The sequence below is a fragment of the Simochromis diagramma genome, unplaced genomic scaffold, assembly GCF_900408965.1.
Source record: "Simochromis diagramma unplaced genomic scaffold, fSimDia1.1 OVJJ01000438.1, whole genome shotgun sequence".
Taxonomy (NCBI): domain Eukaryota; kingdom Metazoa; phylum Chordata; class Actinopteri; order Cichliformes; family Cichlidae; genus Simochromis; species Simochromis diagramma.
In genome coordinates, this window is record NW_024387263.1 from 24,117 (window position 1) to 39,305 (window position 15,189).

A 15,189-nucleotide genomic window follows, 5' to 3' on the forward strand; every position below is an offset into this window, starting at 1 on the left:
AATGAATGACAATAACAAGAGGAGCCTATGGAGAGTTTGTTATAGAGCCCGTCTTTTCTAACCAAATATGACTATATGAATATAAATGTACAGCAGTACACTCAGACCATGAGTCTGAGTGCAAAAGCGGCCAAAGAAGACCAGTTAAAAAATAATGACAATAATAAAGAGCAGAGTTATATCTGAGATGAAGCTGATTTAACTTGTCACTTGCTGAATTGTTATAAACTTAAATCAAAGAAAGTATGTGTGCTTCTCTGGCTCTGAAGTTTAGCCTAGTGCTAAATAAAGTTTCTATATGCTGTCTGTTTCCTGCACTTTGTTCTGATTAAAGTTTTTGACCATTTTATGTTTGTCACTGTGGATCAACCTAGAATAAACAAGAAGGAAGACAGCAAACTGAAGTCAACACTAGAACATTTATTTTCCTCTTTTTATCCATCCATCCATCCATCTTCTTCCGCTTATCCAGGGCCAGGTTGCAGGGGCAGCAGCCTAAGCAGAGAAGCCCAGACCTCCCTCTCCCCAGCCACCTCCTCCAGCTTATCTGGGGGGAACACCAAGGTGTTCCCAGGCCAGCCGAGAGATATAATCTCTCCAGCGTGTCCTGGGTCTGCCCCCGGGCCTCCTCCCAGTGGGACATGCCTGGAAAACCTCGCGTAGGAGGCGCCCAGGGGGCATCCTTGTCAGATGCCCGAACCACCTCAACTGGCTCCTTTCGATGTGGAGGAGCAGCGGCTCTACTCTGAGCCCCTCCCAAATGGCCGAACTTCTCACTTCTCACATCTCTAAGGGAGAGGCCAGCCACCCTTTGGAGGAAACCCATTTCCGCAGCTCGTGACCATAGGTGAGGCTTTATCCCGTTCTTCTTCTCTCACCCCAACCAGTCGCAGCAGATGTCCCCTCCCTTCCCTGAGCCTGGTTCTGCCGGAGGTTTCTTCCTGTTAAAAGGGAGTTTTTCCTTCCCACTTTCGCCAAAGTGCTTGCTCATAGGGGGTCATATGATTGTTGGGTTTTTCTCTGTATCTGTTATTGTACAATCTACTGTACAATATAAATTGCCTTGAGGCGACTGTTGTTGTGATTTGGCGCTATATAAATAAAATTTAATTTAATTTAATTGAAAGGTGAAGGTAGGGGTGTAGATCGACCGGTAAATTGAGAGCTTCGCTTTTACACTCAGCTCTCTCTTCACCACAACACACCGGTACAGCGTCCGCATCCATGCAGCCACTGCACCAATCCGTCTGTCGATCTCCCACTCCCTTCTCCCATCACTCGTGAACAAGATCCCGAGATACTTAAGCTCCTCCACTTGAGGCAGGAGCACTCCACCATTTTCCAGCTGAGGACCATGGCCTCAGATTTGGAGGTGCTGATTCTCATTCCCACCGCTTCACACTCGGCTGCGAACCGTTCCAAGGTGAGCTGGAGGCCATCACCTGTTGAAGCCAACAGAACCACATCATCTGCGAAAAGCAGAGATGAGATCCTGAGACCACCAAAGTGAAAGCCCTCTGCCACTTGACTACGCCTAGACATTTTGTCCATAAATATTATCAACAGAATCTGTGACAAAGGGCAGCCCTGGTGGAGCCCATCACCCACCAGGAACGAGTCCGACTAATTGCCGGCTATGTGGACCAAGCTCTTGCAATGGTCGTATAAGATGGAAGTTCCGGTTCAGAGGAAGGTCGCGCGCTGGACGGATCAATCGGTGGCCGCGTTACAGGACGCACTCGATGACGCAGACTGGGGCATGTTCAGAAACAGCTCCGATGATGATGTCAACGTGTTTACGGAAGCGGTTGTGGGATTCATCGGGAAACTAGCGGATGATACCGTGGAGACAAAGACTATCACAACGTTTCCCAACCAGAAGCCGTGGGTGGATAAAACCATCCGCGACGCTCTGAGATCCCGCACCGCTGCCTACAACACGGGACTCATGACGGGGGACATGGACCCGTACAAAGCCGCGTCATATAACATGCGGAGGGCGGTGAAAGAGGCGAAGCAGCGCTACGGGAGGAAACTAGAGTCACAACTCCAACAGAGTGACTCTAGGAGCCTGTGGCGGGGACTAAGGACAATAACGGACTATAAAGCACCAACAACCGGTATGACGAACGCGGCCGTGACTCTGGCAGACGAGCTGAACACTTTCTATGCTCGCTTCGAGGCTGCAGCTAAGGTCTCCAACAATGCTAGTGTTAGCGGCGCTAACGGCTGCAGACAGGAAGATACTGCCAGCACCGGAAACGTGCTCGTCATCTCCGAGCATGAAGTAAGGAGAGCCTTCAAGAGAGTGAACACCAGGAAAGCAGCAGGACCAGACGGCATCCCAGGTCGTATCCTAAGAGACTGCGCATACCAGCTAGCTCCTGTGTTCACTGAGATATTCAACATCTCTTTATCTCAGTCGGTGATCCCCACATGCTTCAAAGAGTCCATCATTGTTCCTGTCCCGAAGAAACCCCACCCTGCTTCTCTCAATGACTATCGCCCTGTAGCCCTCACCTCAGTAGTGATGAAGTGCTTTGAACGCCTGGTCAGAGACTTCATCATTTCTTCACTACCAGACACACTGGACCCACTACAGTTCGCTTACCGTCCAAATCGTTCCACAGACGATGCCATCTCTCATCTCCTCCACACATCACTCACTCACTTGGACACTAGAAGGGGGAATTATGTTAAAATGCTCTTCATAGACTACAGCTCTGCATTTAATACCATAATTCCCTCCACACTCACCACCAAGCTGGAGCATCTGGGACTCAGCTCATCTATGTGTCTGTGGATCTCCAACTTCCTAACTGGCAGACCACAGGCAGTAAGGATGGGCGGACATGTCTCAGCCTCCACCACTCTCAGCACTGGAGCCCCCCAGGGGTGTGTTCTGAGCCCCCTGCTGTACTCTTTGTACACATATGACTGTGTGGCCACTACCAGCTCCACCACCATCATCAAGTTTGCTGACGACACCGTCGTGGTGGGCCTGATCTCTGATAACAACGAGACGGCCTACCTGAAGGAGATTAGGAATCTGGAGAACTGGTGCCAGAGGAACAACCTCCTTCTAAACGTCAGTAAGACAAAGGAGCTGATAGTGGACTTCAGCACTAAGCAGGAGAGGAACTACCAGACCCCCGTCATCAACGAGTGCCCAGTGGAGAGAGTGGACAGCTTCAAATACCTCGGAGTTCACATCACGCAGGACCTGTCATGGTCCTGTCACATCAACACCGTGGTGAAAAAGGCCCGTCAGCGTCTCTACCACCTCAGACGCTTGAGAGACTTCCAACTGCCCTCCAAGGTGCTCAGGAACTTTTACTCCTGCACCATAGAGAGCATCCTGACGGGAAACATCTTAACCTGGTTCGGGAACAGCACCATGCAGGACAGACGAGCTCTACAGAGGGTTGTGCGGTCAGCTGAGCGCACCATCCGCTCCGAGCTCCCTGACCTGCACTCAATCTACAGCAGGTGGTGCTGGACCAAGGCCAGGAAGATCGTGAAGGACCTCAGCCATCCCAACAACAGACTGTTCTCTCTGCTGAGGTCAGGAAAGCGATTCCACTCCCTGAAGACCAACACAGAGAGACTGAGGAGGAGCTTCTTCCCGCAGGCGATACGGTCTCTCAATCACACCACCACACAGTACTGACCCACACATACAGTTCTTACACACACTGGACATTCTGGACATTGTTTTCACTTCATTACTTAAATCACGCTGCTGTTATTGTGTATATGCTGCTGTTATTGTGTATATATTTATTTATATTTCTTCATACATTCTTATATAGTTCTATATTGTGTATTTTGTTGTACAGTTATTTTATTTTCAACTTTAATTTATATATTTTATCTTATTCTCCCAGTTAAATTTACCCTTCATTCTAATTTGTGTTGTACAGTTATTTCATTTTTAACCTTAATCTATATTTTATTCCTTCCTAGTTAAATTTACCCTTTTTAATTTTTCATATTTATTTCCTATCTTATTCATAGCCTTTTCCTTTTTTGTTTTCTTTAGGTCACGAGCAGTTGTCCAAGCATTTCACTACATATCGTACTGTGTATGACTGTGTACGTGACAAATAAAATAAAATTTGAATTTGAATTTGAGATGGTCATAGACACCTCACCCTTACTACTGGAACTTCAACATTATGCACTCCACACTGTATATAAATGCCTCTTGTTTTGCACATGTCCAACTACCAACCTCTGTATATTTTATATATTTTATTTTATTGTTTACTCTATTTAATTTGTAAAATATGTATACACACACACACACGTAGAAAAACATATTTAGTATACACATCCAATAATGCATACACTCTTATATTGTACATATATTTATTAGTCTCAGATTTAGCCATTCTTATATTTTGCTTCTTTTATCTTATTGTATTTTTGCACATCTCTGTTGCTTGTGAAGCTCGCACACAAGAATTTCACTCGCATGTACTGTACCAGTGTACCTGCACATGTGATGTGACAATAAAAGTGATTTGATTTGATTTAATATGCTGGGAGTGCATGGATCAGTACAGCTGCTGACATACTGCCATTGTTCCAAAGGCTGTCAGTTCTTGAAAGTCTGGCCTTCTGGATGACGGCCAGCTTGTTGTAAAATGTAGGAAGTCTGTCGTTTAAAGTGAAAGTGAGAGTGGAGGTGAAATATTTTTTTCTCTTGTTTAATGACTTCATAACCTGGGTTGTAGTATCATTCCTCTGTTTGACTTTGAAACAAAATTCAGCTGTAAATTCTCAGATTAGTAGTAATCTCATGTTTAATTTTAAAATGATTAGTCTCACCTTTCAGACACAGTTTATGTTTAAAAGAAATATAAATTTCTCTCTCCTCTGGAGGATTTAATAGATTCAGTTCCTGAGTTGGGGATCTGTTGGTATCAGAATGTGAAACATTCAGATGTATGAAAACCTGACTGTGTGTACTATGATCCGCGGGTGGGTAATATACATTCCTACATTTATATGTTATGTTTATTTCCAGCTTTGTTTTGAATGAGAGAGAGATTTGGAAGGATGGATGACAGTTGAATCCGGAAGTACAGATGATTAGTAAGGAGCAACTGAGGGCAGTGAAGATGAGGACGAAGAGCAGAAAGGCCCGTTATTATTCTGTCGCTCTCTCCCATGTATGTCTCATGTCTTCTCTCACTCCCATCCCTACGAGCCAGTCGCATCAGATGGCCCCGCCCCTCCCTGAGCCTGGTTCTGCCAGAGATTTCTTCCTGTAAAAGGCGTTTTTCCTTCCCACTTTCGCCAAAGTGCTTGTTCTTGGGTTTGGCGTTTATGTGATTGTTGTAGTCTCTGTTTGATATTAAGCGGTCTTTCCCTTTTGATAAAGCATATAGCTAGGACCGGATCAGGTGACCCTGAATCCTCCCTATAGTTACACTGCAATAGGTCTAGGGTGCTGGAGGATTTCCATGATACATTGAAGTTTTTTTCTTCATTCACGTTTTTCAATCATTGTGTGTTTATACACCTCTCTGCATTTAATTATTATTGATTATTAATCTCTGGCTCTCTACCACAGCATGTGTTTTGAGCCTGGTTCTGCTGGAGGTTTCTTCCTGTTAAAAGAAAACAATTGCTCATATGGGGTTGTGTGGTTGTTTGGGTTTCTTTCTCATATTGTAGTATCCATACCTAAATCACCTCAAGGGTACTGTTGTTGTGATTCTGACAGTGTTGGGTAAGTTACTTTAAAATAGTAACTTAGTTACATTACTAGTTACTTCTCTCAAAAGTAACTCAGTTACTTCAAGTTACTCGTTACTTTCAAAGTAACTAGTTACTAGGGAAAGTAACTTTGGTTTTACTCAGAATTCTCTTGTTAATGTGTTGCTTCCATAACTTTGCCAGTCTTCTAGCTTGCTTACTTGCCACAAGTGCACTGTGCCACCTACCAATAGAAAGGAAAAGATAATGTGCATATTTCCACGAGAGAAATCCCACGCCTGGACCGTCATTGACTGCTGCCATGATTCTAGCCTACGTCACAGCGTCATGTGCGCCTTTTACATCCAACACAAAAACTGCAGTCGTGGTGCTTTTAATTGTACTCAGAACTCGGAAATTCTGCCTTCTGAATAGGAAGATGTAGGCAACACCAGACTGCAGATGAGCTGCATACAGAGCTGGACTGGGACAAAAAAATCGTCCTGGGCATTTTGACTAGAGACCGGCCCACCATTATAGGAAAAATCATAAAGCCTTTGAATGAAAATAAACACTGTTGTGACAGTGATGTACACTGTTCTGATGGTATATATGCATCAATCTATCAATCGTTTGTTGTAAGATTCAGATAATTATTTTTTAAAAGCGAGACATTTTAAATGAGAATAAGAAAGAAAAGTATTTCTTTGTGCCCCCCTTTCCACAGTTACCAGCTGTCAGCTACCTAAAAAAGGATCCTGGTGTTATTTGTCTCTCAGAAACAGTTCATAACTTCCCTTCAACTCATTCATGTCACCTAAAAGGTAAACCTGTTTCTCCATCACCTGTTCAGCTCTGATGATTCAGTAAGGACATCTCCTGGTTTCATCTTCATGTTTCCCTCTCACCAGATAACCAAACCATATCATGACCAGCAGCTTTACAGCTGTGGCTCCAGCAAACATCAGCTGATACTAGAAATTAATATTAAATAAATTCTAACAATAGCTGATCAAGCTTAAACGTGCTGCTGTTGTTTAGCGCGACATCCGCTGGTTTCCTCTTTCGGCGCAAAGTGAGCGATAAACAAACAAGAGAGAAAAGACGATCAGCTGATCATTGATCAGTTTTCATGATTGAAGTAGAAACGGGAGAGGGAGGGGGGAGAATGAAAGAAGAGGCAGCTGTGCAGCAAAGACACAGAATAACTCCAGCTTTGTGTCTTTTTCATTGTAGCTGAATTACGGGACAAACTGTTCCTTTTCACCTCAATAAGAAACGCGTAATATTTTCTCTGAATACCAGACGGGACGGTTGGCAACTCTAATAACTTATGAACAAAATAAAGTTCAACATCAGTAACAGCACCCACCCAGCTGTATAGAAACTCCGTCATGCTAGCTAGCACGCAGTACGGAAAAAGTCAGCATAACGAAAATAAACTCCACCTAAACTTGGTTCATATCTGACCCAGAGAGACTGCAGGTCATAACTTCTTACCTGAAGTTCAGTTCACACTTGGACCGGCGGCCGCCTCGGGTCTCTTTTCCTTCTGCGTCCCCTTTCCTTCATCCACCTGCTGGCCTCCACCACTTGCTAATGTTACTGAATCTGTGGAAGCCACCACACGAAGTAACGAGTAACGACCCTATCTAAATCCCAGTAACGAGTAACGCGTTCCTGGTTTTGGCATAATAACTAGTTACCGTGCTCGTTACCACAATAATAACGTAGTTACTGTAACGCGTTACTTAATAACGCGTTAGTCCCAACACTGGATTCTGTGCTATATAATTAAAACTGAATTGAATAGAAAATACCAGAAAGGCAAATCACTGCAACAGTGTTTTGAGCTGACGCGATTGAACTGGTGCTCATAGTGTCACTAAAGTGGAACTACTCGCTCATTTGCCATATCTTCAATCTTGAATATTGTTACATACATAAGAATTGAAAAATTCATATTTAAGCTTATACTGAGCCTTGGTGCAGTTCCCCAGTTCATCCTCTAGCTGAAACATTTAAAATTGCATGTGATGTTAATACAGCAAAATGTCCAGATTTTCTAAAGCTGTAGTTTTGAGGTTGAAATGTATTTTTTGTTTCGTGAGAACTTCTAGAGGAAATGTTACATTTTCAGTGTTGATATGTGTCTGGGAACAGCTGTGGGCTTGTGCTTTAATTTGTGGAAATATTCTTTTATCCTGTAGAAATCACAGCTTCAAGGTCAGAGATCTAAGGTTTGCACAGCAATAATTTCGAATCCAGCTAAAAGATATCTTCTGGAAGCCTGTCCCGGGTCATCCCCTGGGCTTCCGATCTAAAGGACATGCATCCAGGAGGCATGTGAAGTGAGAGTGTTAGAACACGAATTATTTTGTTGTTGTTGTTGTTCTTTTTTTTGTCTGATTCTAGTGTGGGGAAAATGCAGCTGTCTTTGACAGCGGATTCTGCGGATTCTGGAAGTGTGAAGCGTCCTCTCTCTTCAACATAAAATAGTTGCAATAATCAGTCATCTCTGCTCATTAATTTTCTGTCTTTTGTAAGCCTTTCTCTATAACTGTCACTGTTATTATACAAGTTAAATCTCACAGTTAAATCTAAAAGGCAATGATATTGCGACACATCACACCGGAAGTGCAGTTATGGTTTACTACTTTAAGAGAATAGAAACTCAAAGTGTTTTGGAGCGCGTCAGTGCGGGAGGAGTGGCTCCTTTTTTTTTTTTTTAAAGAGATGCTGTAACGTTTGATCTTCAGAGGGTTTCTGCAGACATGGAGCTTCTAGCACTTCTGTTTCTCAGCTTCTGTTTCCTGACTTTGTCCGGACGGACGTTTGCTGCTGAATCCGGTAAGAAACTCGTTGATTTAGACTGATCATGTGTGCAGGCACTGTCACGTTTCACGGGAGCGGATGGAGCTTTAACGCTGCTCAGGCTGCTGCTTTAGTGGGTGGCTGACTGCGGCATCTACATCTGTGACATCAGCTTTTTACGCAGCCGCATTTTAGTGTTGAAATAAAGGGAATTAGAGCAGACTAATGTGCGGCATCTATAACAATGAAATTAAAAATGCTCTCTTTATTGTTTATGATCAGTATTTAGAGAAACTCATTATTCCACGTGGAGGAGTTTTAAAGAGTACGTGTGGCGTTAAGGCGCTGCTTCCTGTAAACACAACTGATGTGTGACATTTGTTTTCTGACTGTTTTCTGACTGAATATGAGCGGCAATTTGCAATTTGAAGCCGTTTTTTATTGTATCAATGTTTTCTTTTCTTTTTTTGCGATATTCTACTATATATCTTAAAACAAAGGACACAAATGCACCCACTAAAAAGAGAATAAAGATTTGAAAGCAAATGTCTGAATCCCGTAGTGTGGATTTCTTCTCCAAGGTGTGCTAATCTGTTCTGTTTTGCTGTCGATCTTTCTCATGCAGCTTACAATCTTTTAAAAACTTTATTGAAAGCGCTGGGGATCATCACCCCAGCGCTTCAAGCACTGACAGCAGCGCATTGGTAACTAACACTTGATTGTCCAATCAAATCGCCTACCCTGGCTGTGCAGTCGCTCGTGCGCCTTGCTGAACAGAGTTTAGTGTTTGTTCGTTCGTTTGTTTGTTTATTTTTTGTTCGTTAAGATACCCATTAGCTCCTGTAGTAGCAGGAACTACTCTTCCTAGGGTCAACAAAAAACCTTTTCATACACAAAAAATGTACTACATGAATGACAAAAAAAAAGCTCATAAACAACAGAACAACGCAATTAAAAACAACAGCTCTATATTAAACATAAATGAATTGTTGCAAACAAACATCTAAAGGATTCCATTATTGCTTATTATTAATTCCATCCCTAGCGACCAATATGCTCATCACGTGAAACATGTGATTCTAAGTGTCTGGATGCATGCTCAATCATCCAGGTAAGTAAATCCTCAAAAGTTGATTCTGTTCATCTGGACATAGCGTTTTCAGTGGGAGAAACGTTTCATCACTCATTCAAGTGATGTCTGCAGTCAGCTGAGACTGAAGGTTTCCCCAACTTTATAAACAGTACATTTGCATAATGACTGAAATAAGCCCAGACTGAGAATGAAGAATTCACTTGGATGAGTGACGAAACATTTCTCCTACTGAAAACGCTATGTCCAGATGAACAGAATCAACTTTTTGTGAACAAATTCTAAGGATTATTCCTGTGTAAATATATACAATGGCTTACAAAAGTATTCGGCCCCCTTGAACTTTTCCACATTTTGTCACATTACAGCCACAAACATGAATCAATTTTATTGGAATTCCACGTGAAAGACCAACACAAAGTGGTGCACACGTGAGAAGTGGAACGGAAATCATACATGATTCCAAACATGTTTTACAAATAAATAACTGCAAAGTGGGGTGTGCGTAACTATTCAGCCCCCTGAGTCAGCACTTTGTAGAACCACCTTTTGCTGCAGTTGCAGCTGCCAGTCTTTTAGGGTCTGTCTCTACCAGCTTTGCACATCTAGAGGCTGAAATCTTTGCCCATTCTTCTTTGCAAAACAGCTCCAGCTCAGTCAGATTAGATGGACAGCGTTTGTGAACAGCAATTTTCAGATCTTGCCACAGATTCTCGATTGGATTTAGATCTGGACTTTGACTGGGCCATTCTAACACATGGATATGTTTTGTTTTAAACCATCCCATTGTTGCCCTGGCTTTATGTTTAGAGTCGTTGTCCTGCTGGAAGGTGAACCTCCGCCCCAGTCTCAAGTCTTTTGCAGACTCCAAGAGGTTTTCTTCCAAGATTGCCCTGTATTTGGCTCCATCCATCTCCCCATCAACTCTGACCAGCTTCCTGTCCCTGCTGAAGAGAAGCACCCCCAGAGCATGATGCTGCCACCACCATATCTGACAGTGGGGATGGTGTGTTCAGAGTGATGTGCAGTGTTAGTTTTCCGCCACACACAGCGTTTTGCATTTTGGCCAAAAAGTTCCGTTTTGGTCTCATCTGACCAGAGCAGCTTCTTCCACATGTTTGCTGTGTCCCCCACATGTTTGCTGTGTCCCCCACATGGCTCGTGGCAAACTGCAAACAGGACTTCTTATGGTTTTCTGTTAACAATGACTTTCTTCTTGCCACTCTTCCATAAAGGCCAACTTTGTGCAGTGCACGACTAATAGTTGTCCTATGGACAGATTCCCCCACCTGAGCTGCAGATCTCTGCAGCTCGTCCAGAGTCACCATGGGCCTCTTGGCTGCATTTCTGATCAGGGCTCTCCTTGTTCGGCCTGTAAGTTTAGGTGGACGGCCTTGTCTTGGTAGGTTTACAGTTGTGCCATACTCCTTCCATTTCCGAATGATGGCTTGAACAGTGCTCCGTGGAAATGTTCAAGGCTTGGGAAATCTTTTTGTAGCCTAAGCCTGCTTTAAATTTCTCAATAACGTTATCCCTGACCTGTCTGGTGTGTTCTTTGGACTTCATGGTGTTGTTGCTCCCAGTATTCTCTTAGACAACCTCTGAGGCCGTCACAGAGCAGCTGTATTTGTGCTGACATTAGATTACACACAGGTGCACTCTATTTAGTCATTAGCACTCATTAGTGAGCTAATGACTAAGAGTAGAGTAATGATGATCTAAGGGAATCCTCCCTTAGTTATGCTGCAATAGACGTAGGCTGCCGGGGATTCCCATGATGCATTGAGTTTTTCCTTTCCAGTCACCTTTCTCACTCACTGTGTGTTAACAGACCTCTCTGCATTGAATCATATCTGTTATTAACCTCTGTCTCTCTTCCACAGCATGTCTTTATCCTGTCTTCCTTCTCTCACCCCAACCGGTCACAGCAGATGGCCGCCCCTCCCTGAGCCTGGTTCTGCTGGAGGTTTCTTCCTGTTAAAAGGGAGTTTTTCCTTCCCACTGTCACCATAGTGCTTGCTCATAGGGGTTTTTCTCTGTATCTATGAAGTGCCTTGAGGCGACTTTTGTTGTGATTTGGCGCTATATAAATAAAATTGAATTGAATTGAATCAGGCAACGTCTATGGGCAACTGACTGCACTCAGACCAAAGGGGGCTGAATAATTACTCACACCCCACTTTGCAGTTATTTATTTGTAAAAAATGTTTGGAATCATGTATGATTTTCATTCCACTTCTCACGTGTGCACCACTTTGTGTTGGTCTTTCACGTGGAATTCCAATAAAATTGATTCATGTTTGTGGCTGTAATGTGACAAAATGTGGAAAAGTTCAAGGGGGCCGAATACTTTTGCAAGCCACTGTAATGTCTCATTTTTGGACGTAGTGTGGAAGTGGTGCTTGATATAGATGGAGAAATACAAAGTGGAGCTGAAAAACTGTGAGAGATGCTAGCTGTTAGCTGTGGGGCTGCTGCACTGTGAATAGCACTACCAACAACAACTAATAGCAAGCATAGCTTTGAGGAATTGCACATATTCAACTGGACCATCTGGCTGTTTCAGCCAAAAATGGCAGGGATGATTATTTTTTGTTAAAGCCCAAACCTGACTTTAGCAAAAGATTTGAAGATCTTCATACTAAATCAGAAATTATTTCAAAATCTTTTCATTCAATCTTGTGGGGACTGAAGGAATTTAAATATGTCATATTTAAAAATAGCTTTAAACAAAAGCAAGTCAAGTCCTCATCTCGTTCACGAAATTACTTATCAAATGACATTTTTTACTTTGCACCGGGCATTTATTGGTGTCTTGGTAATGTGGGCACATAAGAGTTCCACTATATGTTTAAGTCATGGTTCTAACCAAAGCCCAACTTTTTATGTAAGTATTTTATGTAAGTAAGTATACATCTCTTCACAAACTAAATTAAGCTCTGAAAAAAGGTGCTCAGTGATTTTCACTCCACTCATTCAAATAGAGACTTTTTTGGAAATATTTTTGGCAAAGGGGAATCTGGGAAAGATTCTACATGTACTTGCTGATCTCTATTGTTTGTGCAGATTTCCTGCATCAAGTGGATGCTGTCATATTAGCAGACATCAGTATGCAGATAGAGAGAGAGAGAGTTCACTTTAATGAACCTCGCCCTCTGTCGCCCTCAGTATTTTAAATAATGTTTAACAAGCAAAGCAAAAACGTGGTGCTGAAAACAGGAAGGAGAGCAGAGAGCAAGATGAGGACTTTGGATTTGAGCTGTGCTGTGTCAGATTATTATGCTATCATATGTTATCATATACCTGTAATCGAAATGAGTGAATCATGATACTGCTGTAAGCGACATCATACTTCTTATTATAGATTGTGTAATCAGTGCATAGTTTTAGTTTGCATTATACTTCTGTGTTAAAAGAATGTGAAAATCATTAGATTTATTAGATAGGTTTGTATTACCCTATACTGCTGATTTACTGTGAATGAGTTACACTGTTTCATGACATTTCATACTGCTGAGTTAAGAAGAGACTATTGTGTGCAGAGAGTCAGGGCCTTGCTGTTCAGATAGTATAGAGAACACATTCCACAGGAGCTTCATCCCCACCTTTGTTGGAAGCAGAAAAACAGGGAGCCAAGGCCATAACTCAGGCTCACTGAGAGTTAGAAAGTATGTGGATGTTTAGGTTTTTTATGACTAGGTGGGGGCCACCAGAGGCTATAAGAGTTTGACTAACCCTCCACCATTTTGAGATTTTGCTGTGACCCTCTTCATGCATGTCTCCCCATCCGGATGGTGTTTGCTCATAAAAAGTGTTGAATTGTATGGAATAAAATGATTGTTGATTGAGCATTTATACACAGAGTGTTGTCCTTCCTTCAGCCCAAAGATTAAAAGAATTGGGAGGATTTAACAACTGTCAGACTTTGCTGAGTGCCCTAAAAATGAATTTTTAGATGTTTGTGCTTTTGTAAAGGTTTGAAGATTCTTATTACTTATTTGCTGAAAATATGCACTGATACTGTAATACAGACCTCTGACTATGGTTATTGTCCAAGGTGCTGATCAGAAGCTGTCACCCCTGCGCGCAAGAGCAAGTCATTGATTGATTGATTGATAATACTTTATTCATCCTGAGGGAAATTGGGTTAAGGCTGCCAGCCTTGCCAGCGCCATCTTACCCTTTCGACCATACATACATTACACAAACATCACGGGAAAGACAGGTCAGAGAGGTATAACAATGGAAAATGCACAACATGAGGAAAGACGAGGAAAAAAAAGAGAGAAAAGAACTCGCCCCAGACTGAGCTCCAACAGGGAGATCGGTTTGAGAACAAAAAAAAACACCTCAGCACATGAATTATCACATCTCACAACATAGAAGACATAAGCTTAGAAGGCGTTTGGAGGGGGTGGGGGGTGGGGTGAGTTTAGGTCTGTGTGTGTGTGTGTGTGTGTGTGTGTGTTCAACTGAGAGAAAGTGTCCCTTTACCCGGTTAAGCAAAAGCCAACAATCTTCGATCAACGTGGGTGGCCTTGATAAGGGGAAGAGTCACAAGTGTCACGGTTCTGGGTCAGTTTGACCCAGTATTTTGAGTTGTTATGTTTTGGTGTGTTTTTGCATTTTGGATCCTTTTCTTATTATGATGATGATTATGAATCTATGTTTCAGTTATTCTTGTTTAGGGATTAGTTCGTAGGTTTTGTGTTCTCATGTTTATTGCAGGTTTAGTTCAGTTCCATGTGTCATTTTCTGTCTCAGTGTCAAGTCTGCGTCTTTGTGTAGTGTTTTCTTGTTTCCTGTTTTATTGTGAAGGTCTGCGTCTCATGCGAGTATGTTCAGTTTTACCGCCCTTGTCTTGTCTCGTTAATCACTCCCAGCTGTGTCCACCACCTGTGTGTAATCTCCCTGTGTTTCTCTGTGTGTAATTAAGTTGCGTCTTCTGTCATTGTAGTTGCTGGTCCGTCTGTGTATCTACCATGTCTCACTCATGTATTTTCCCTGCTGTCCGTTGTCATTCTCTGCTGCTCATCCTCCTTCATGTTCATGTCCTGGTTTGTGTTCACTAGTTTAGTTGTTCTCAGTTTAGATAGCCTTCTGTTCCTTTTTGCCATTTGCCCATTTTTATTTTGTGTTTAATAAACCACCCTCACACCTTTACAAGTGCCTGCGTTTGGATCCTCCTTTATTCCTTCCGCACGGCTCATCTCACTCGCCGTGACAACAACACAGTTTTGTTATCTAAAGGAGAATTTTTGTTATTCCCGTCAGCTTTTGCCTTGAGCATCCAGCTGGCGTCAGGGGGCCCACATGAGATGAAGATGGTAGTTGTTTTGGTTAGTGCAAACAAACTGCTTCCAATTTTACAGTTGGTCTAATGTCTGTCACTGGTCACCAAGGCTCTCAATTCCTGTTGTTCTTCTCCAAGATCTTATCCATATTGCATTAACAAAAAAACACAGTCTGAGTACTCACAACCCTGCCCATCGTCTATCTTGTCGGCAAGCCTTGTGGGATTTTGAACAGCCGTAGCTGCTTCTTGTTTATCGATAAGCCAGGTCCGAGCCAGCTCCAAT

General features: G+C 42.7%; 1 protein-coding gene across 1 annotated transcript in view; it reads left to right on the plus strand.

Annotated features, from left to right (window-relative positions):
- Positions 1–8,435: 8,435 nt before the first annotated feature.
- The window catches only part of LOC120715375 (CD276 antigen homolog), a 49,900-nt gene continuing 43,146 nt past the window's right edge, over positions 8,436–15,189 (plus strand). The window contains exon 1 of the mRNA XM_040002350.1: positions 8,436–8,556. Coding sequence (XP_039858284.1) covers positions 8,481–8,556 — 76 coding nt within the window. The 5' untranslated portion in view covers positions 8,436–8,480. The remainder of the gene's footprint in view (positions 8,557–15,189) is intronic.